The 22,317-nt window shown below is 42.9% G+C and overlaps 1 protein-coding gene across 1 annotated transcript in view; it reads right to left on the bottom strand.

Annotated features, from left to right (window-relative positions):
• Positions 1-440: 440 nt before the first annotated feature.
• Positions 441-22,317, bottom strand: part of trim66 (tripartite motif containing 66) — a 338,218-nt gene continuing 316,341 nt past the window's right edge. The window contains exons 11-19 of the mRNA XM_070898689.1: positions 20,467-20,646; positions 19,970-20,078; positions 18,936-19,011; positions 13,286-13,454; positions 12,239-12,558; positions 9,055-9,187; positions 8,504-8,578; positions 2,561-2,713; positions 441-822 (exon numbers count right to left, since the gene is read on the bottom strand). Coding sequence (XP_070754790.1) covers positions 571-822; positions 2,561-2,713; positions 8,504-8,578; positions 9,055-9,187; positions 12,239-12,558; positions 13,286-13,454; positions 18,936-19,011; positions 19,970-20,078; positions 20,467-20,646 — 1,467 coding nt within the window. The 3' untranslated portion in view covers positions 441-570. The remainder of the gene's footprint in view (positions 823-2,560; positions 2,714-8,503; positions 8,579-9,054; positions 9,188-12,238; positions 12,559-13,285; positions 13,455-18,935; positions 19,012-19,969; positions 20,079-20,466; positions 20,647-22,317) is intronic.

The following is a 22,317-nucleotide window of genomic DNA, read 5'->3' on the forward strand; positions in this document are numbered from 1 at the left end:
CATAGGCAAGTGATACAAGTCTTTCACACAAGGTTCTTGTCAGGATAAATTTCTTTTCAGTTCTAAGCTTCTCCTCGCTTGGGCCATCTCTGAATCTGGCTATAAAAGATCATTGCACATTAAATAGATAAATTCCAGATTTAATTGTTTTGCATTACACACAAAAATTCAATGCAACATTCTCTGTAACTTGTGCACAATGCCTTTCAACTGATAATGTTCAAAATCTGTTTAATTATAGATAGGACATGGAATTGTATAATGGGATATCAGGAATAAACCCAGTAATGGACTGGTTAGAAATTCCTCGACAATTCACCACATCCCGCTCATTCAGTGTAATTAGTTTGCAACAATCTATGAAAAGAACTGTTAATTGCCGTTTACTGTTTCCACTTCAGGGAAGCTGGTATCCATTCCTGAGAGGGCCAACAATTATAGAAAACATACTCAAGTTTTTGAAAAAAAATGAATGAAAGAGCAATGTACTTACTGAGAGAGAGAGAGAGAGAGAGAGAGAAGGATCGATTTACATTTCACAATATTTATACATTCAGTTAGCAACACCATTTACAGTCTATTGTCCTTATGGCTGTGGCTTGCACCATGCTTGCGTCTCCTCTTTGGCTTCACGTGCTCTTTTTCTTCTGTTGGCCAAGTAAACCCATTGATAGTAACTGTGCCACTTTCATTGTCAATCTCTTCATAGTCAGATTCTTCTTGGGTTGTTCCTGTCAAGCTCTTGTCAGGATAAATTTCTTTTAGGTTTTCGTTGAAGCACGTTTCTAAGCCTGTCCCCGCTTGGGCCACCTCTGAATCTGGCTATAAAAGATCATTGCACATTAAATAGATACATTCCAGATTTAATTGTTTTGCATACACACAAAAATTCAATGCAACATTCTCTGTAACTTGCGTTCAATGCCTTTCAATTGATAATGTTCAAAATATGTTTTATTACAGATAGGACTTGAAATTGTATAATGGGATATCAGGAATGAACACATTAAGGGACTGGTTAGAAATTTCTTTACTATTTTAACAAATACTTTAATCCATTAAGTAGGTTAAAGTAGCCAACAAAAGAATTTCATACAATGTGTTAACATGTTCGTCATCACTATCACATAGTCAATTTCAACCCAATAGATACTAAAAGCAACAGCTTTTCAAAGACTTATCTAGACAGATTAAGTCCATGAAAGAGTTAGAAACGCCAGTCAGTTTTTTATGGGAGCAGCATGCAGGCAATGTTATCGGGAAAACAAATCATGAACTAACTCAGGAGCAGGAGTCATGCCAATATCTTGTCCCTCGCAGGCCGGGGGCACAAAGCTCAATTCTAGAACTCACCTGCTGCCCTAGTTGAGTTTAGGCAGCTTAGTAGACTAGGGATTACATTTTGGGCCTTCCAGGCTCATAAGGATTCATACCAATGCCACCATTATGTTCTAATGTGAAAATTAAATCAAACAGCAATAATTTCACCGTCATGGTATCCTGGAAGGGCTCCATTCCCTCTGGATTTAATTAGGAAATAAAGCTTTAAGAATCAAATATTACAAGAATCTTTTTCACTGTATAAAATATTGTCAAATTATGAATGCTTGTCTAGAGTAAAGGAGTGCAGAGCTTTGTGAGTATGTTGCTGGCCTAACGTTATCATCGATTCATTACTCAGTACTTGGGGGAAATGGTGCAGCTACACTCCTTGTGACAAAAAATTTAAAAATTCCTGCTTGGATGGAAAAGCCATATTCTAATATACGGCTCGCAGACACAAAGGAGTAGCAGCCATGAACATATCTTCTAAATTCAGAGACCCAGGTACAAGACCAAGACTTATACTGCAGAACTCCATGAAGAGCAGTGTCATCAAGACACGGCTTTAAAACACTACGTGACCAAAATTGCCCTCCACTCAGGTTGGGCTGGATAATTCAAATGAAGTGAGGATTCTCCGCCTGAATCGATGGGGCGGAGAATCATTTGGAATTGCCCTTTTTTTAAAAATAAAGAAATCATCGGGGCAGTGTTTGGGACGGCTGAGAGGCGGTAGTGCATCGGGAGCGGGGCGGAAGGAGGGCTGTGTTCAATAGCGCCATGCTGAGCATGTCAGCGCGACGCTTATGATGTCTGTGCGACACACTGGTCATGCTGATGCGTCACGCCATGTCTCTCCCCTTCACTTAAAAGGGACGGCCGCTGCGAGCTCTGCAGCCACTTTAGTGGCACCCACTGGGCCACCAGGAAGGGCTTCGGCCGGGACAGTGGCCAAACCCATGGCAACCATTGTCGGGCCGACTTCAGAGTCAGCTGACAATTAAAATAAAATGGCTGCCGCAGTGGTGCCCTTTCAGGACGGACGCGCCACTCAGCCACCGATAGTTTCTGCTGCCCCCGGCCTTACCTTCCCATTTTGCACCTTAAAGGGGGACGCAATTTTGGCTCCTACAGATTGTAGAAAGAAGGAAATATTGAGGGGTGTAGGGAGTGCTAGGATAGAGCCAGTTAGAGTCTGAAAACACTAGCATCAGAGAGATATGTAAATTTTACTCACATAATTAAATTTTGCACAATTCATAAACATGAGTTGAATGTCAGAAATAAACTCTTCTGGTGTGTAGTAATGGAGGGCACTCTTTTTCTGAAGTTTTGCCCTGACTGTAGAAAGATCCATTGGCCTTTTGATAATCTGGTAGTAATGACGTGCCTAAATAGAAGTAAATGCTGATTAATAAGTGAAAATTTAGAAACTTAAGAACATTTTTTATTATTAAACAAAAAAATTAAAACATAAAAATATACATATTTTATTTTTATCTTGTCATTTAATCACTTCTGCCTTCCACCCTATCACAAACCTTGTCTTTTGTTCTTCCACCTCTCCCTGTTTCCCTGCCTCTCTGTACTTGCCTAAAAACCAGTTATATCTCTAACTTATTCTAGTTTGCTGAAAGGTCATTGACCTGAAACATTGGTGCAGAAATTCTGGCCTCCTGGGTCCGTTCTGAGTGTGTACAGACTCGGGAAGGCATCACAAAAGCCTGTTTTCAGCTCGTAATCATGCGCTGAAAACCGGCTTTTCCAATCTGTCAAGTTGGAACTTGACAGATCTCACGCATATCGGGTGCGAGGACATTTGCAAGGGCAAGATTGCGGGATTTACCCATACACCTTGCCCAGAAAATGTTCTCAAAATTCTTGCGCCTGATAAAAGCAGGCGTATAGCCTTCTTTTACAGGCGTAAGAGTTTAAAAACATAGAAAATTATAATAAAATTAAATTTAGAAAAACACATTTTTAAAAACCCTGCCCACTATGTTACATTTATTTTTAACCATAACTAAAAAAACTTTTTAAAAACTCGGAAAAAAATATTTTCTCTAACTTTAATTTTAATTATGTGAGGTCTGTTTTTTTATTTTTTATTGTGTGTGTTTAGTGTGTTTGTTTTTTTCTCATTAATAGCAATGAGAACTCGTCAATACGGAGTTCTTATTGCTATTAGTGAGAAAGTTGTGGAATACTGTACCTGATTGGCTGAGCAGTCGCACGGTGACTGCACCGTCTCCGTGGGAACCCTCCGGATGGGAGCACGCTTGCAGCGGGGGAAGAGACGGCCTCCCCACCAGAATCCCACACTCCTCCCGGACCACCAGGTACTTTCATAGAAATGTTTCAGGTCAGAGGCACTTGCCTGCGGGAAGCCACCGACCGCAAGGTCAGCCCATTAACTCTAATCCTCTCCCCGCAGAGGCTGCCTGACCTGCTGAGTGTTTCCAGCATTTTCTGTTTTTATTTCAGATTTCCAGCATCTGCAGTTTGCTTTCATATTTTATTTTTAACTGATAGCTAAAGCATTGCCTTGGAAACCTTCAACAATTCAGATTTTAGTTTGCAATTTATTAAAAAAATCCCTTTTACCTCCACCCCATCCCACATACAGACACCAACTCATGCAGGGGTTGTGCGGCCTTTAGTATCTTGCAAAAGTGTTGATTCTTCAGAGATGGCTGGACAATGTTAGCAGGCGATTTAACACTGCACTGTATTATAACTGAGCCTGAAGCTCTTGTCACCAAACATTCACATTGGCACACTTGCCAGTGAGGTCACTGAGTTGCAATCAAGAGTTGGGATCATGACTCATTTTTCCCCTTCCTAGCCCAGGGACACAAGGGACAATGATTCCGGAGATTACGGGGTTGACTTATGAAGATAGGTTGAGTAAATTGGGCCTATACACATTGGAGTTCAGAATGAGAGGTGAAACTTATAAGATAATGAAGGGACTCGACAAAATGGATGCAAAGAGGATATTTCCACTCATAGGGGAAACTAAAACTAGGGGACACAGTCTCAGAATAAGGGGCCGCCCATTTAAAACCGAGATGAGGAGGAATTTCTTCTCTCAGCGGGTTGTAAATCTGTGGAATTCTCTGCCCCAGAGAACTGTGGAGGCTGGGTCATTAAATATTTTTAAGGCGGAGCTAGACAGAATTTTGAGCGATAAGGGAATAAAGGGTTATGGGGAGCGGGCAGGGAAGTGGAGCTGAGTCCATGATCAGATCAGCAGTGATCTTATTGAATGGCGGAGCAGGCTCGAGGGGCCAAATGGCCTACTCCTGCTCCTATTTCTTATGTTCTTATCTTAACACAGTAAATGCTGGATATGGATGAGAACAGCTAACTTAAATGAGGCATCACATTGGGACCTCCCTGACCAATATAGTTTAGTACTATATTGGGTAGTGCATTTATCGGAATTATTTGTGATAACTATGCAGCTTATTGGACTACACCTCATGCTTTCAGTGAAAGAGCAGTACTATGTGGTTTCCACATTTCTCCTCAACGTCCCCTCACCATGATACGCCATGATTGGACAACAGGATGCACAATTCAAATAGAGCAAGACACAATTGGCTTTTATTTCTTCTTTTTGTATTGGCACTGGTGAAAAATGAGCAGAGTTAGGTTCAAGAATAAAAATGTCCTAAACTCTCAAACTTGTTTTTTTGAGAGTCAAGTGCTTAAATTACAGAGTGCTTGGATATTTTGTTTTCACAATATTTATTAATGTGATGTTATTTTTTTTTGTGGGGGGGAAGCAAACAAACTGACAAGGTGCTACAGGGGATTGATAGATATGTGAGATTGACCCGACCTGTGTCAGCTTATGTATCTGTGCCCTCCGACAGGGAAATGCCAAGTTTTTTCTCAACAGTCCAACCAAGATAGGAACTCACCATGGCATAAATCACAAATGCAAAAATTCAACCCTGCATCCCAAAGCACACCCAACATGTTATACGGTCTGTGTCAGTGTTTACATTCCACACAAGCAATACTCCCAATCACATTCACCCAATCTATTGCCATATCTCTGTATCAGCAAGGGCAGACATCGACGACGAGGTCCAACACCGTCTCCAGTGTGCCAGCGCAGTCTTCGGTCGCCAGAGGAAGAGAGTTTTCGAAAACCAGGACCTCAAATCTGGCACCAAGCTTATGGTCTATAGGGCTGTAGTGATACCCGCTCTCCTATGGGGCTCAGAGACATGGACCATATACAGTAGACATCTCAAAGCGCTGGAGAAATACCATCAACGCTGCCTCCGCAAGATCCTGCAAATCCCCTGGGAGGACAGACGCACCAACGTCAGTGTTCTCGCTCAGGCCAACATCCCCAGCATCGAAGCACTGACCACACTCGACCTGCTCCGTTGGGCGGGCCATATCGTCCGCGTGCCCAACACGAGACTCCCAAAGCAAGCGCTCTATTCAGAACTCCTACACGGTAGGCAAGCCCCAGGTGGGCAGAGGAAACATTTCAAGGACACCCTCAAAGCCTCCTTGATAAAGTTTAACATTCCCACCGGCACCTGGGAATTCCTGGCCCAAGACTGCTCTAAGTGGAGGAAGAACATCCGGGAGGGCGCTGAGCACCTCGAGTCTCGTCACCGAGAGCATGCAGAGGACAAGCACAGGCAGCGGAAGGAGCGTGCGACAAACCAGACTCCCCACCCACCCTTTCCTTCAACCACTGTCTGCCCTACCTATGACAGAGACGGTAATTCCTGTATTGGACTGTACAGTCATCCGAGAACTCATTTTTGGAATGGAAGCAAGTCTGATGATCCCCTTTTCCTTCATCAACCGATCCAATCTAATTTTGAATCTAATCTTAAATGTTGACATCGATTCTCCCTCAACTACTAACCCTGAAATTAAAATGCCATAGCCTCACAACTCTGTGTAAAGAAGTTTCTCTTCCTCTCTGTTCTAAGTACTTTGGGACATCCTGAGATTGTGAAAGGAACTTGTATAAATGCAAGAGGGCCATAATTGCCCTCCGTCGAAAATGCAGCACATCGACAGATGTGGTGGTCTCTTGCGCGAAATTCCGCTCTTTGGCTTTTTTTTCCGAGCGGCCCGGATTGGTAATGATGGGGGCGGAGAGCAGAGTTTTGGTAAGAAGAGGGGTGGAAGTTGAGGTGTGGGCGGAGTGTCCGTCACTGTCACTCATCAACGTAGTGCTGATGATGTCATCATGCTGGTGCGTCACTTAAAGGGGAGAGGCACTGCGAGCTCTGCGACTCTTTAAGTTCGGTCCACTCGCCACCAAGGCGGGGTGCCAGGCTGCCCAGGGGCACTTCTGCTCCCAGCACGGAAATCGGCACTTCCGCCCCTCAACGGAGGCGGAGCGATATCGGAGGTGCTCCGTGTTCGTGGGGTCGCTCCCGGGGCAGTAGTGTGGTGCTGAGTGCAGAGCGTGTCCCAGCGCCCAGCGCCCTGTCGGCAACGTCAGTGCTATACAGATGCTCCACATAGCGCTGACGCAGAACGCCCCTCCCCTTCAATTAAAGGCCAGGCCCACTGCCCACTCTGCAGTCCCTTTGGCAGCTGCCACTGAGCCACCAGGGACGCCCTCAACCGGGCCAACAGCCCGACATCCATAACGGAGTGCTGGGCTGCAGGATGGCTGACAGAAAACTATGGCGGCCCATGATTAAAATGGCCTCTTCTGTAAGGAGTGCCCCGGCAGCGGATGTTCAGTGACATCGGCCATCACCATCCTCACCGCCCACGGGGCAATTTCCCCCGCAGGGTGCAAAGGGGTCAGCGCGAGGCGGTGAGGGTTTGCTGCAGACGGTGATGACATCATCGCGGGGTGCGATGCTATCGGCACAACACCCCCCAAACTTCCGGGGCAATTTCCCCAGAGCCACTATCAACCCTTCCCCCCAGGCGATAATCTCGTTGCGCCCCATTAGTGTCCCCCGGAGGCGCTAATGAGGCTATAAAAAAGGGCAATTTTGCCTCTGGATCTTTTCCGTGATACTATCACTGTTAAATACCACATTAAATGTTTAGCCTTGTTGGAATATGTGTAACTGGGGTTTTAACAGCATATCGACTGGTAAACAAACATTCTGGTCCTAAAAATCTAATTGTTAGATATGTGGAGTGTGAAATTTCTCCATTGTGAAAAAAATTAAAATGTTTTAAAAACTTAAAAAAATGTGTTCATGATATTTCAGTTTCTGTCTTATCCCCATGTGAGAGTCGCAATCTTTACTGCGCTCTGTAACATTTTTTTTAAAGTCTGGATAAAAGAAGCTTCTCATTTCCTGATTTCCTGTCTGTGTGATTGGCTTGTTGGTATCACTGCAGTATCACCATAGGAATCCCCATGACAGAGCACTGCAATCACTGAACGTCGAAAAAGGCAAACTTCTCACCTGCAAAATTTCTGTGGGCAGCTTTCTTCGGGGCCAGCAGTGTGTGCCTTTGCTTCACTGCTGAACACAAATTACGGGCCATAATATCAACAAATCTTTTTAGAACATTCTTCCCCCTCTGCCCCTATTTCCCACTCTTACCAAATTCCTCACTCTGTGATGTCATCATGGCTCAACTTGAAGCTCTCTCAACTACCTCTTTATATACTTTTCAGACACAAACCAGTTTTAACTGCTTAGTCAGCCCACAACTACAAAATCTAATTGATACCTGGCCAGTTGACTTATTTAGAACTGACTTGCAGTTACACAAGTTAATATCTAAGCTTAAATTTAGGTACAATAAAAAGCACAAGTTCTGTACTACTTATTTAAATATAAAATTGGCCTCATATTTACACCACTGGAAGAAAGATGCAGCCACCTAATGGCAGGGTCCATTCATTAACATTAGTGCATCTCCAACTTGATCCAGGACCTGCAGTCATAGAAACATAGAAACATAGAAAATAGGTGCAGGAGTAGGCCATTCAGCCCTTCTAGCCTGCACCACCATTCAATGAGTTCATGGCTGAACATGAAACTTCAGTACCCCATTCCTGCTATAGAAACATAGAAAATATTGGTGGCCTGCTTCACTGCAGAAAGCCAGCTGCTTTAGAATCAACAGATGTGGCACTACTCCATCCACGTCAAACATTGCACACACTCCTCTGTATGGACGGTAACAGCAAATGACAGCTAATTGTGCTCACCAGTGGACTGACGGGCTCATGGAACGGCAGGCTTAGCGGAAAGCAGTAAAGGCGCAATGCCAGCTTCTCACATTTCTGTAGGCAACACAGTTTGCAGTTAATAAAGAAGCTCTTTGATTGAATATGCACATACATTTACACATTACTCATTACAAGTCTCCATTTTATTTGGATAATTCAGGCAAGATATTATTTGTACTGGATATTAAAGGGAAGGTAGTTGAAGAGTTAATACGCATCACATTGAAAGCAGTGTCCCTACTCTTACCCTCTCTTTAATAGCTAGCACCCTGGACAGGAATATTGAATACACATCTCATGCACTTTGGAGGAAGTTATTATAAATGTAGTAAATTAGAGAATACACCTGTATTACAAATAATTTTCTAAATACCACTACAAAAGAAAACAAAAATTATATTTTTAAAATAACCTGACTATTGTTTCAAGAGACTCAGCATCGATTTAGTTACAATGTGACAGGCAAATGACAATACACCTCAAAAAGCATTATTCTCAAATATTGGTGCAGTAAAGATGCTGTTGCTCACTCTTTGGTCACCAATGGAGAGACCCGGTAACGTTCTTATCCCTCGGTTTTCATTGATATATCGTGTATTTTCACAATCATATTCCACTTCTGGCATCACCACATTCCGACATAATGTACACAACCATTCACCCCTGCAAATCAATATTTTGAATACACCCATGAACAGTTGGATTGAAATTTTAAAGAGAAGTCTCATCATTATTGAACTTTTAAAATTCAGTTACAATGGCTATCTCCAGTGGTCTGATTGCTAAAGACACTGCCCAGTGTGGATCGGAGCTATACAATCCAAGAAGGTCTGGGGTTCAATTCCTAATCGGTGTTGTGTTATGTAAGGTAGTGGTAGTGTGCTTCTGGGCTAGAGAGGTTAGGTATTTCTGTTTGCTATCCAGCAGTGTGTGTGTGTGTGTGATTGCGGGGGGAGGGTGCTGGACAGGATTGGGCTCGGCTCAACTGCCTTAATGGGTGTCACTATTCTAGGCTCACATGAAACAAAACATTTGAATAAGATACTGAAGGGCAGCTTTTGAAACCATAGTCCAGCATGAATCTGGAGTCAGAAAGAAAATTGGTTATAATGAACATTAACAAAATGATCCCGATGGTAGTAGCTCTGATTATGCCAAACTGCACTGTTATACTTCAGTGGGCTTGAACTTCAGAAAATTCTTAAACTCTTCGTAAACCCTATTTATAAATTAAGATGCCTGTGGACATTTTTTTTATTATGCTAGGCAGCATCTTAAAATTTCTTTCACTTAAAATTACTCTTAGATATATTGGCTACTATCTGTCTGCGCCAAAACTGCTGTTGATTCCCTAGCTCACCTGAAAATTGGAAGAAATATCTTTGCTGGTTTCTATGTATTTGCAGCATTGTGAACAGAGTGGGACAATTTCCTGATCTATATTTTTAGCAAAACCACAAATGCATTCTTTTAAAATAGTTTTGCTGAAATAGTGAAGATAGGAGATAACCCCGTTAAGTTTATGATGGCAGTAATCGCATCATCAAAGGCGGTCCCTCAAACGAGGATGACTTGCTTCCACATGAGTTCACAGATGTTTCAATAAAGGACCCGATGTTCCAGTCCTGAACTCCAATTGAAGGGTGGAAGATGCCTGTGCGTGGATTTTTTAACATGTGGTGACTGTTGCACACCAGCCACCACATGGGCTTGACAGAGCTAGGCCTTTATCCAGTGGCAAGGGTTAACCAGGACGACTAGAGACCTGCTCTGCTGCACGGACCTAGTGCGCACACATATCGCAGTGTGGGCTGGCCCGTGCTGCCCCTGGGCCCTCTGCTCTTTTGGGCCCTGTTCCTTCACTTGCCGCACCTCCGCCACAATCTCTCACCGCTCCTCCACCACAAACAACAACTACCAGGAGAAACCTTCTCATCTAAAGTCAGTTTTCATTTTTGTTATAGACTCAGGGGAAAGAAAAGCATTGGAAAAGAGAAAAACTCATTTAAATGAGGTCTGTATATACCCCACAATGCTAAATCAAGCTTGTTTGTTTCTCTTGGTGTCATCAACTTGTGCATGATAGTAGTTGGGAAGGGACATTACAATTGCTAAATGCCAGCACAAGGGAACTTCAGATCAAAGTTCTTGACATTAAGTTAGTCGAAAGCTTTCAATAACAGGAGGACAAAATGTTCTACGTGCATCCTGGCACTGAAACTCCACTATAGTTTCCCTGCAGAAGAAATAATCTTCTTAAAGTTAAGCTTCAAAATAAACTGAAAGATACAAACATCTGCAAGAGCAGATCCAGCTGCACTGATCTGAAGATATGAATTAAAGTACATAACATGCCAATGTCATTTTGGTTACATTGATCTTACACCTTTGTAAATATATAATCTAGCAACTAATCACCGAGTTGTGTTTTTTTCATTATACCCGGTTTTGCACTGGTGTCCGTAAACCACAGGATGCCACATTATGAAAAGTGCCTCAGAAGAACAGCTACGTATCATTCAGAAAATATTGTAATGAATTGTTTTGACTTTCATCATTTTGCCGCTTTTGTCTCCCAGCACAAGCACCATAGAATTAGAGAATTTTACAGCACGAAGGAGGCTATATGGCTAGCCACTTAATCTCATTTGCCTTTTCCAAATATGTATCCACTTCTCTTTTAAAAGCTATTACGGATTATGCTTCCTCCACTGTTTCTGATTCCATGACCTAACAAGCTTTAGCATTAAAAAGATTCTCCTATCGTCTCCTTACATTCTTTTGTATGATCTTACATTTATGCCCTCTAGTTACCAACTCATCGACCAGTAGAAATTTTCATCACCTCCATCAGCTCTTGTCTCAATCTTCTCTGTTCTAATGAAGGGACCTAAAGTTTCTCAAGTCTTTTCTCATCATTAAAGCTTCCCATCCCTATTGTCATCAGTGAATCGTTTTTGCAGCCTCTCCACTACCTTTAATTTTTTTCAATAACACTCAAAATTGGATATACTATTCGAACTGCAGCCTAACCAATGATTTATATAGGTTTAGCATTACTTCCTTGCTTTTGTACTCTATGCCCTAATGTATAAAAACTATAATTCTATATGTCTTTCAACTTTATCAACTTGTCCTCCCATTTTTAATGAAGACATTTCTATATCTGAAATCCCAAGCCTCTCTGCTACTCTATTCTGTTTGAAGTTTTACCATTTAGTATATATTTCCACAATTTTGTCTTCCCTCCGGATTGCATGACCTCGCATTTCTATGCATTAAATTTCATCTTGCATATATTTGCCAAATTTACTAACCTGTCTATATCTTTCTGGAGTTGCTTACAGTCCCGTTTGTAGTTAACCACACTTCCAATTTTTGTGTCTGCAAATGTTGATATCGGCCATATACCAAAGTCCAAATCATTTAAAAACAGAGAAGAGCAATGATTCCAACACTAACCCTGGCGGACATTAACTATAACCACCTGCTACTCTTTCCTTCTAACTCTCACTTTCCTCAGCATTCCAGACTGCATGATGTTAGTGTGCAATGTACTTAAATAATAGCATGATCAATATTTTGGTAACCGTGTGCTACTGCACCTTTTGATCTTTGAATCAATTGAAATTGAAAACATTTCACCTCAACCTGATGTTATTCATTATTCACTAACAGACTAAAAAAATCGCAATAACTAAAAGCTGGATTTACATTGGGAAGCTGAGTAGAGAAGGCACGTGGCAGCCAAGATGGAACACCTTCGGACATCGATCACAACACAGTAGCTCCCCGCCATTCAAACAGACTGCGCAATAATCCTCATTGTCGTCAGTAGCACCTGCTAGCACTGGGGTTGTCTGAGAAGATGTTCCGCTGGTGGATTTTTCAGAAGGTTTATCATTTGAAGGAGATGGAGATGCGACAACATCGAGAGGTAGGTCAGAAATAACTGCTGTCTCATCCAGCTCACTTTGTTGGGGGGGAGGAGGGTTCGAGTTTGGTGGAGTGAGTGTGCTGTCCAGAGTAATGTTCTTTAAAAAAAAAGTAATAAAATTAATATACAGAATAAAGCAAGGAAGAGTTTCTATAACATTCCGTAATTGCTATTTTAATGTAAAATAAAACAGACTAATCAAATATTGGTGGTCATATATTTTATTACAACAGTATAACGATTCTGATCAAGCCTTTCCTCATTAAGTATTAACTCAGTTTGCCTTCCGAGAGATTGAAGTACACGTGGGAGGTCGCAAATATCTGGTTCAGATCACAATGGGGCACCATTGTTACACCCCTGGCTTATGTTATTGTGCAAGTAGATAGGGAAGCACGAGTCCTCCATTAAGGTATGATCAGACCACTTGAGAGCAACTAAAGCCACTGAACTCACAAAGGTATCTATGGCAGACCCAAATTTATAACAGTGACTTTTCTCCTCCCTAGCGCAGAAATTGTAGCAACCCCAAAGTAAAAGTTCCACAGGATAATCAATACATTGAGAGTGACAATTGGAAATTCTAAAGTGACTTAATCTGTCAAAGAAGGAAATAATAAAACTTAAAAGATATGGTAAATGGGTTAGTTGATATAGATTCAAATTTTTCACCATAGATCCGAAGCTCATGTCCTTGTTAACTGGAGGAGGAATGTTTGCAGAAACACAATTAATGTCTGCCAAATGTAATACAATTGGAGAGTTTATTATAATGCAAAGTGTTGTCAATTTATTTTTCTTTAATAAAATATCTTTCTACTCACCCTTGTTGCAGTATGTGAGGTCTGACTATCCATCATCAAAATGTAGCTGCCTTCATCTTCATCAACATCTGGCTGCACTTTGAAGACAGGGAACTGGCCAGTGGATGGTGCACAGATCTGTAATCTCTCTAAACGCACATAAGGGACCTTCACCTCATCAATCTGAGCCCTGTAATTAGCAGATTAAGTCAGACAAATAATAAATGCAGATTAAGACCACAGCTCTGTGGGTTACCGAAACATGTGGGCTAATTTGAAGTTTAAATGAACAACGCGCCCTCCGCCCGCCTGTTTATACCACCCGCTTGCTCTTTGGGGAGGATGGTTATTGAACAGCTCAGATGCGAAGGTAGCCAACAGTCGGAGCTGAGGGGCAGAGGGATGGAGGGGAGCCGGACACGTACAGGCTGCAGCAGACTGGAGTATTTTTGTGGGGAACCCTACTCCTTCTGGCCCCACAAAAAATATATGTGAAGGACCACTGGTTAAGTCACTCAATGGCAAATGACAGCACACACTCTGCCCATTTCTGCCTGAGAATTGCTATTGGACTTCTGAGTATACCATAGGATAATAACTTGCATATGATGAGAGGCTTGCCACCTGAAACAGGCAGGCGCTCCCAGCCACCCGACTCAGGACTGTACCCAGACAGTGGCATCTAAAGTGTCAGCGTACACCCGATGGCAAGTGCCATTTTCCGGCCGCTACTATTTCATTTGCATTGGGCAGAGGAAGTTAAAATCATTCCCATGGAGCCCATGACTCCAGTCAGTGGTTTATAATGTTTATACCACTTACGAAGCAAACTACATAGTAAAGCAATAAAAATGACATATAAATATCGTGAGACATTGACTGGGTATGTGATATTTGAAATTATAAGATTTTCTTTGGAAGTTAACTGGAAATGCAGTGGGATTGATGGATTTCTTTGTGTTTAAGATTGAACTGGTATTCATGTTGCATTACAAATATCATATCAGGAGCTCATGGTTTAGGAAATCACAGGTACATCTCTCTGTGGTGAATTAAGAACATTCCTAATAATTCTGTTCAAAAACGACACTGCTCAATATTACAGGCCTTAACAAAAATGTAGTGAATAGTCTTGCCCTAGATTAGGAACATAGGTAGGCCATTCAGCCCCTCGAGCCTGTTCCGCATTCAATGAGATCATGGCTGATCTGTATCCGACCTCCATCTACCTACCTACCTTAGCTCCATATCCCTCAATACCCTTAGCTAGCAAAAATATATCAATCGCAGATTTTAAATTGTTAATTACGGTGGCATCTACTGCTTTTTGTGGGAGAGAGTACTACCCTTCTACTACCCTTTGCATGAAGAAGTGTTTCCTAACTTCTCTCCTGAATGGCCTGGATCTGATTTCAAGGTTATGTCCATCACCCCCCTGCCCCCCTCACCCCACCGTCAGCAGAAAAAGTTTCTCTCTCTCTACCCTATCATATCCTTTCAAAATCCTAAAACCCTCAAATCATACCTTATATATTCCAGGGAATACAATCCTAGTTTATGCAATCTCTCCTCATAATAGAACCCTTGGAGCCCTGGAAACATTCCCTGATGAATCTGCACTGCACTCCTTCCAAGGCCAATATACACAGTACTCCAGAAGTGGTCAAACCAGGACTCTGTATATAGCTGTAGCAAAACTTCCTCCCTTTATATTCTAACACTCCAGTTATAAAGGCTAACATTCCTTTTTGATAACCCACAGAGTTGTGCTTCTAAACTGCAGTTTTGCCTTTTTGATTATTTTCTGTATCTGACTACTGCATTTTAGTGATCTGCGTTAATTGATTCAAAATTTATTTGGACCTCCATGTTTTCAGTTTTTCATCATTTAAAAATACTCAGATCTATCTTTTTCTTTAGTTCAAAATGGATGACCTGTGTTGAAATTCATCTGGCACAGTTTTGCCCACTCGATCTATCAATGACTCTTTATGCTCCCGTCTACAGGACTCACTACGCCACCAATCTTTGTGTCATCTGCAAACTTGGATATATGGCTCTCTATTATATAGGAACATAGGAACAAGAGTAGCCATTTAGCCCCTCGAGCCTGTTGCCCCATATCCCTTGATACCTTTGGTTAACAGAAATCTATCAATCTCAGATTTAAAATTAACAACTGGAAGTTGAGGAAGAAAGTTCCAAACTTTGACTGCCCTTTACGTATGCAAGTGTTTCCTAACTTCATTCCTGAAAGGCATAGCTCTCATTTTTAGTTACTGCATTATCTAAGTTATTAATAAATTAGTGAATAATTGAGGCCCGAGCACAGATCCTTGTGGGGCACCACTAATCATTTTCTTCCAACTCAGGTACATACCCATTATCTCTACTACCACCTAACCAATCTCCTAACCAGGTCAATAATTTGCCTTCAATTTCATCAGCTTTAATTTTAGCTAACAGTCTCTTATGTGGAATGCCTTCTGGAAGTCCATATAAATTACATCTATAGGCATCACCCTGTCTACTAATTGAGTTACTTTCTCAAAACATTTTATTAAGTTTGTTAGACATGACCTACCATTTACAAAGCCATGTTGGCTCTCTCTAATCAGCTCAAATATCTCCACGTGCTTAATCTGTCCTTAATTATAAATTCCAATAACTTCCCCCCAACAGATGTTAGACTAACAGGTCTATAATTTCCTGGTTTCACTCTCTCACCTTTCTACTGTTGGAATCTAGACCAGTGTAAGCACACTATTTCTGAACAAACATAGCAACTGTCTTACTGGCCCAGATTTTGCTGGAGCGTGGCTTCTCACGGCATGCCATTAGTTAGACCAGCTCATACACGTTTAGTTTTTAACATTTTTTGCCCACAAAGTTGCTGGAAGTGCGAGTTGATAACAGGGCATCTGGGACCTTGGTGAACAACAGGACGAAAAGTGCATCTCAGGAACCAATGATATTAAAGGATTGAGAACTAAACAGAGGAAGGACCGAGAAAGGCGGGTGAATTAGAATGGGTAAATTTAATGTCAAAACAGGTACAAAAAAGAGAAATAATGAGAGGGAATGAAAAATTGGATTAAGAAAGAGAAAAAAAAGAGACAAAGGAAAAGTAAGAAAACAATTTTAAATTTGCCATTTTTAAAATCTCCTAAAACTCACAGCCTGAAGGAATGAGATTCTACACTTACAATTATTCACTTTCTGTGCAAGAGAGGTTGATTGACAATCATTAACAATTATCATGTCTTTAAAAGGATACTTATGCTGTCGACAACTAGACAACTTTCTGTGGTGCATTTAATTAATGTGCGATTGCAACAACTTTATGAAAATCAGTGGGAGATTAAGTGCACGGTGCCATTTTCGCAAAGATTACAACGGAGTGGCACAAATCGGCTAGCAACTTGTGGCAATTTGCAATTCACAGGGTATCTCTTCTTCACTACAAGTTGCTGGCTGATTTACACATTAATAAGGCCATTCTTTTTTCAGCAAAATCTAGATCATCATATTCTCAGGCCACATTTACTTTGACTAGTACCTGCTTCCACCCTTGGTGCCAACTCCCTGCAATCTGGTGGGGTGTGTGGGGGGTGGGTGTGGGGGAATGTCAGCACTTGGGAGGAGGAGGTTGTGCCAATTGAAAGGGGGTGAGGTTGACATTAGAGAGATGGCAGAGGTCGGCGATCAGGAGAGAGCATGGTCAACGCTCAGTCGAAGGGAAAGCCGGCAATCAGGATAGGAAGAGGTTAGCAATCGAGAGGGGGGAGGTTGACAATTGGGATTGGGGGGTGGGGGAGGGAATAAGCATGTGTTCGGGAGGACTGGGGGAAGGCTGGAGATTGGGGGTAGGGTGGGAGGGCTGGAGATTGGGGGTGGGGTGGGGGGGCTGGAGATTGGGGGAGGGGGCTGGAGATTGGGGAGGGCTGGAGATTGGGGGTGGGGTGGGGGGCAGCTGGAGATTGGGGGAGGGCTGGAGATTGGGGGTGGGGTGAGGGGGCTGGAGATTGGTGGTGGGGTGGGAGGGCTGGAGATTGGGGGTGGGGTGGGGGGGCTGGAGATTGGGGGTGAGGTGGGGGGGCTGGAGATTGGGGGTGGGGTGGGGGGGCTGGAGATTGGGGGTGGGGTGGGGGGGGCTGGAGATTGGGGGTGGGGTGAGGGGGCTGGAGATTGGGGGTGGGGTGGGGGGGCTGGAGATTGGGGGTGGGGTGGGAGGGCTGGAGATTGGGGGTGGGGTGGGGGGGCTGGAGATTGGGGGTGGGGTGGGGGGCTGGAGATTGGGGGTGGGGTGGGGGGGCTGGAGATTGGGGGGGCTGGAGATTGGGGGTGGGGTGGGGGTGAATAGGCATGTGATCGGGAGGACTGGGGGAAGGCTGAATATTGGGGGTGAGGTGAGGGGGGCTAGCAATTGGGGCTAGGGGAGGCTGAATGCTTCCTTGAGCGGCCTGGGGGAGTACTCCTGCTCCTTCTGGCTCACAAGGAGTGCTTAAACAGGCACTTACCTTAGGGAGCCAGCAGCTCCAGCTACCATTTCATTGCCGAGTTTCTTGACCCACGTGAAATCTGTGCAGCAGCAGTTAAATTTAAATTGGGCTCCCAATTGCACTGCGGGAGCATGACTTAAATATATTAATTAAGCAGCCTGCCTCTCCACAGCAGGACACTCAGATGCTCCAATATGCAATGCTGATAATATGGTGATGGGCATGTGTGCAAGGGTCGGGGTTGCATTCCACGCATGTTACTTTTTGAATCCCCGACCCCCTCCCACCCATCGTGTGGTGAGATTAATATAGAGGACTACATCCTATTATTATGATTTCCTAGGTTTAACTGGGTTACTCATATTTCAATTACCTCATCTTTTGTTTCAACACATATGCTTTCAATTCTGTAAACCTGTTTGTATAGTCATAGTATTATCATAAAAATGCTGACCTTTTCCATCTCTTGTTAATTATTTCTCTCATCTCCTTGTCACTCATTTTTGCCCTCCCCCTGTTTACTGGCAAGCACTTTAGAATTAAAACATTCCCTCTTATTATTATTACTACACTCACTATGTTAAAGGTGCTGTATAAATGCAAGTTGGTGTTGCTGTTATTAGTGGCTAGTCTACCTGCTTCTGCATGGTTAAGATGCAATCCATCATTCTTACATCATCCTGATTTATCTCCAATACAAGCCCAATTATCTACAAGTCCAACAGCTTGCGAATAGTTCCATCCAGCCATTCCTTATTTAGCCTAAAATTCTATTCATGAATTCTAGGAAAAAATGCAACTTTACTTCCTTTTTCTTTCAGAGAAGATTCCTAAATGTATTATTCTACCAGCAATTATTTCTCATGTTTCCCAGTGTGTGAGTTAGAGTGAAAAAAGAGAGGAAAATAAAGGAGATGCTTTTCAACTTCACATTCTCATTCATTCCTGTCTGACTGTGTCTGTTTCTCCCATTGACTGCATCCTTCTGTCCTCTGATTATATATGTCTCTTTCTTATTCTGTCACCTGACTCCTACATGACTGTCTTTATCTCTCTCTCCTCTCCTCCCTCTCATCTTGCAGTGTGTATTCAACTCACCTGACTCTCGTGTAACTGTGCTGTATAAAAACTGCATCTTATTTACATTTTTGTCATCTATTACTTTTTACCTGGTGCTTGCGTTGTCATGTGACGCTCCATCCAGCGAATCCATTGTCAATTCATGAGATCCATTGACCCCAGGATCTAGTCAACAGCAACTGCGTTATTACCAGTACACTAAACACAGAATAAATTACTATCATATTATTTACAAAAACATTTCGTGGTTTTAGTGTTTATGTCAAAGTGCTCTGTGCCGTATTACATAACTGCAAACACAAGTCATCCTCGACTCCCAAGGACTGCCTAAGGGAAGAGAAACACAAGTAACACTGGAATGTAATTTGTCAGACTAGATTTGGTAAATTTCCCCTCCCCAGCTCTATGCTTTTGCCACTTTCTAATTATTTTGGAAAATGATGAAAAATTTTTCTTCCTCCCCTTGATGAAGATAATCGCATTCATAATGTTTTGTGGTACAAGTGGGAGATTCTGGATGATTGTGCTATGGTTGTTCGGCCTAGTGTGGCAGCCACACAGATAGGAGATTCTCAAATCTGATCTGCACCAGAACCGTGTTAGGGTCACTCACATTGATCCCAGTTAGGGAGGAGTAAAGAAGAGATTAGAGGATTATCATCGAGAGGTCCTGCTTCTGATCACCAAGGAGTGGTTCTTGCTGGAAGGTACATACGTGTGAACATCAAATAATAAAAATCAGACTTAGCCGTGCTGCCCCAACAAATGAATAGTTTGCCAACATTCATTGCCCATGTTCATAAATGAAGAAGCAAGGTAACAGGGATAATGCCATCCATTGGATTGTACCCTAACTTGAGTCAATACCTTCAGGAAGGGAGGAGAAAAGAAACTGCATACTTGAATTGACTATTTTAGAAACTATGGCAATTGTGGTATCTATTTGTTCCTTTATCCCAGGGAATGGATCACACTCATTTTGCACTGTACACCTCATTATTTTGTGTCACATAGTGGTCTGTGATACCATCTCCTCTGTACTTTATTTGGTGTGTCCCCTTCCTCTGAAACAAGGGTGGCGGGGTAATGCTAACTGATAGCGAGGACAGGGAAGACAACTTACTTCCAACGTTAACAGAAAGGTTCATCGGTTCTTTGAAGCTGTTCTCTTTGAAAGGGACAGATTCAATTTCCATAGATTCCTTAGGTAATCTGGTGACACTGTCTTCAGACTAAGAGAATATGAAAGTGGTAAGAGGTTAGTTCTTCAGCTATTGATTATAATAAACGGTTATGGAAATCACTCAAGCTTACTCTACAGCAATTCTCACTGTCAGAAATACTACTCTAAACATGCATAAATGTTCTACTAATGTAACTGAAGCATTTGGGGCTAGGATTTCTTTTTATTTTAGCTTCTTTATCATGGGACACAAGGTGTTAAAAACCAGCTTCATTCACAGAACTCATTCACAGTTTAACCTAATACACTGTTGTGAATGGACTTTGGTCTTTTTTCATCTAGCAATTATTTTGTTCCCATACATACATATTCTTTCACAATAGAAAAATGTAGCTAGAGTTAATTGTCATGTTTCAATTAATAAAAGTAAATGTAACCTTATGCTCTGTGCTCTTTGGTTCCCAGTTTACAGTTATCTTCTCTACCGGAAGATCCTGAGTATCACCATTTGATCTGGTCATGCTCGAGTGGAATTGCAATTCAATCAATGAAGGTAAATGTTGGGAAGAAGTCTCGTCCACTGGTGGTGTGGATTTAATGTGGCCTGAAGCGGAACGCTGTAAAAGATACACCATGACAAAAGCATTTTAATACTGATTGGAGATAAAATTAAAACAAGATTTTATGAGGATATCAACTTTACTGTAATACTCAACTGAAACAAATGAAAGCTGGTTCTAGTGGTTCGAGTAATGGATAAACATATAGTGATCCAGTACATCATTCAGACCAAATATTGGTGGGGAGGGGGGAGAAATCATGATCAGGCTTCTCTGGGATAGTAACTATCTAGTTTCCAAGAACACAATGTGATTCTATTAAGTACAATAAGATGAGATGAAGGAGATGGTGACGCATGCGTAGTACCAAATGATGCGGTGTCTGCGGCCTGCACTGGAACACGATCCTTGGCTCCCTGCGGAGAATGTCAGGGGATCGGGTGGGGGGTGGGGGGAGAGAGAGGAGAGGGAATTGGAGGGGAGAAGAGAGGGGATCGAGTGGGGGGGGAGGGGGAGAGGAGAGTGGATCTGGGAGAGGGGGAGAAGAGGAGCTCGAAGGGGGGAAGAGAGGAAGGATATCCAAGGGGGAGAAGAGGAGATCGGGGGGAAGAAAGGGGATCAAAGTGGGGGGAGGAGAGGAGAGGGGATCAGAGGAGAGCGGATCGGAGAGGGGATCGGGGGGTGGAGGGAAGGTCAGGAACTCGAGGGGTGGTGGAGGGAAGGTCAGGAATTCTTGGGGGGTGGAAATGGCAGGATCTCGGGTGGGGGATTGGGAGGTTAGGAACTCGAGAGGTAGGGGGAGACGGTCAGGAGTTCGGGGGGTTGGGGGTGGAGGGGCGGAGAATGTCAGGAACTCGGCAAGAGATCAGGAACTTGTTGGGGGGAGCGGACATGCACCTACATTTCCTGTAGGCCCAGCTCAAACCCAAAAGGAAAAGGGGGAAAGAAAAGGTCAAGAACTTGTTGAGGGTGGGGGTGGGGGTGGGGGGGGGCGTGGGGAGAAGGTCCTAACCCGGGAGGGTGAGCTCTGTCTGTTCTCTGAAAGCAGTGTTAGAATAGTGAGCTCTGTCTGGAGCCTGGCTGTCACAATGAATCGATCAAATTACATACTGATTATACATTCCAGACAAACTGCTGGGTGTGTCTTGTCCTCCAAGGGGACCAATCAGAACATGCTGCCATAAAAATTGGAGGGAGGTGGGCAAGGAGGAGGAAAGAGGGGAAGAGAAGGGTTGGAAAAAAATCATCTTTTACTTAAAAGCATCACATTATGTGTTCTTGAAAACGAATAGGTTTTAGAATATGAGTGTTAACATGTGATTTGGCTGCAGAGGGCATGCAGCCAAGGCCAATCCTATCCTTGCTCAATGTCCAACATCGACATTTCCCAGTGGGAGACTGAGGATAGCATTGAAGAGTGAGAAGCCTGGTTGATTTTATCCTGTTGCTAGGCTGAGTGGCTGACACCAGTTAGATGGAGATCTTTCTATTCTATCATTTTCATTGGACCAGGCAAAGTATTTACCAAAGACAACTTTTGGGGTATTTTTGAAGGATTCTTTTCATAACTTTGTGAAACCACTGTCAAATAGTAGTTAACTTAACATCACATCCCAGAAATCACAAGTTTCAGACACCCAAGTGCCAGCAGAAAGTTCCATCCCTCCCCCATCTTACTGTGTTTAAATTGTGTTCTTGGAAATGCGGGGATTGCGATTCCAAAATTCA

Source organism: Pristiophorus japonicus, chromosome 14 (genome assembly GCF_044704955.1).
Source record: "Pristiophorus japonicus isolate sPriJap1 chromosome 14, sPriJap1.hap1, whole genome shotgun sequence".
Classification (NCBI taxonomy): Eukaryota; Metazoa; Chordata; class Chondrichthyes; family Pristiophoridae; genus Pristiophorus; species Pristiophorus japonicus.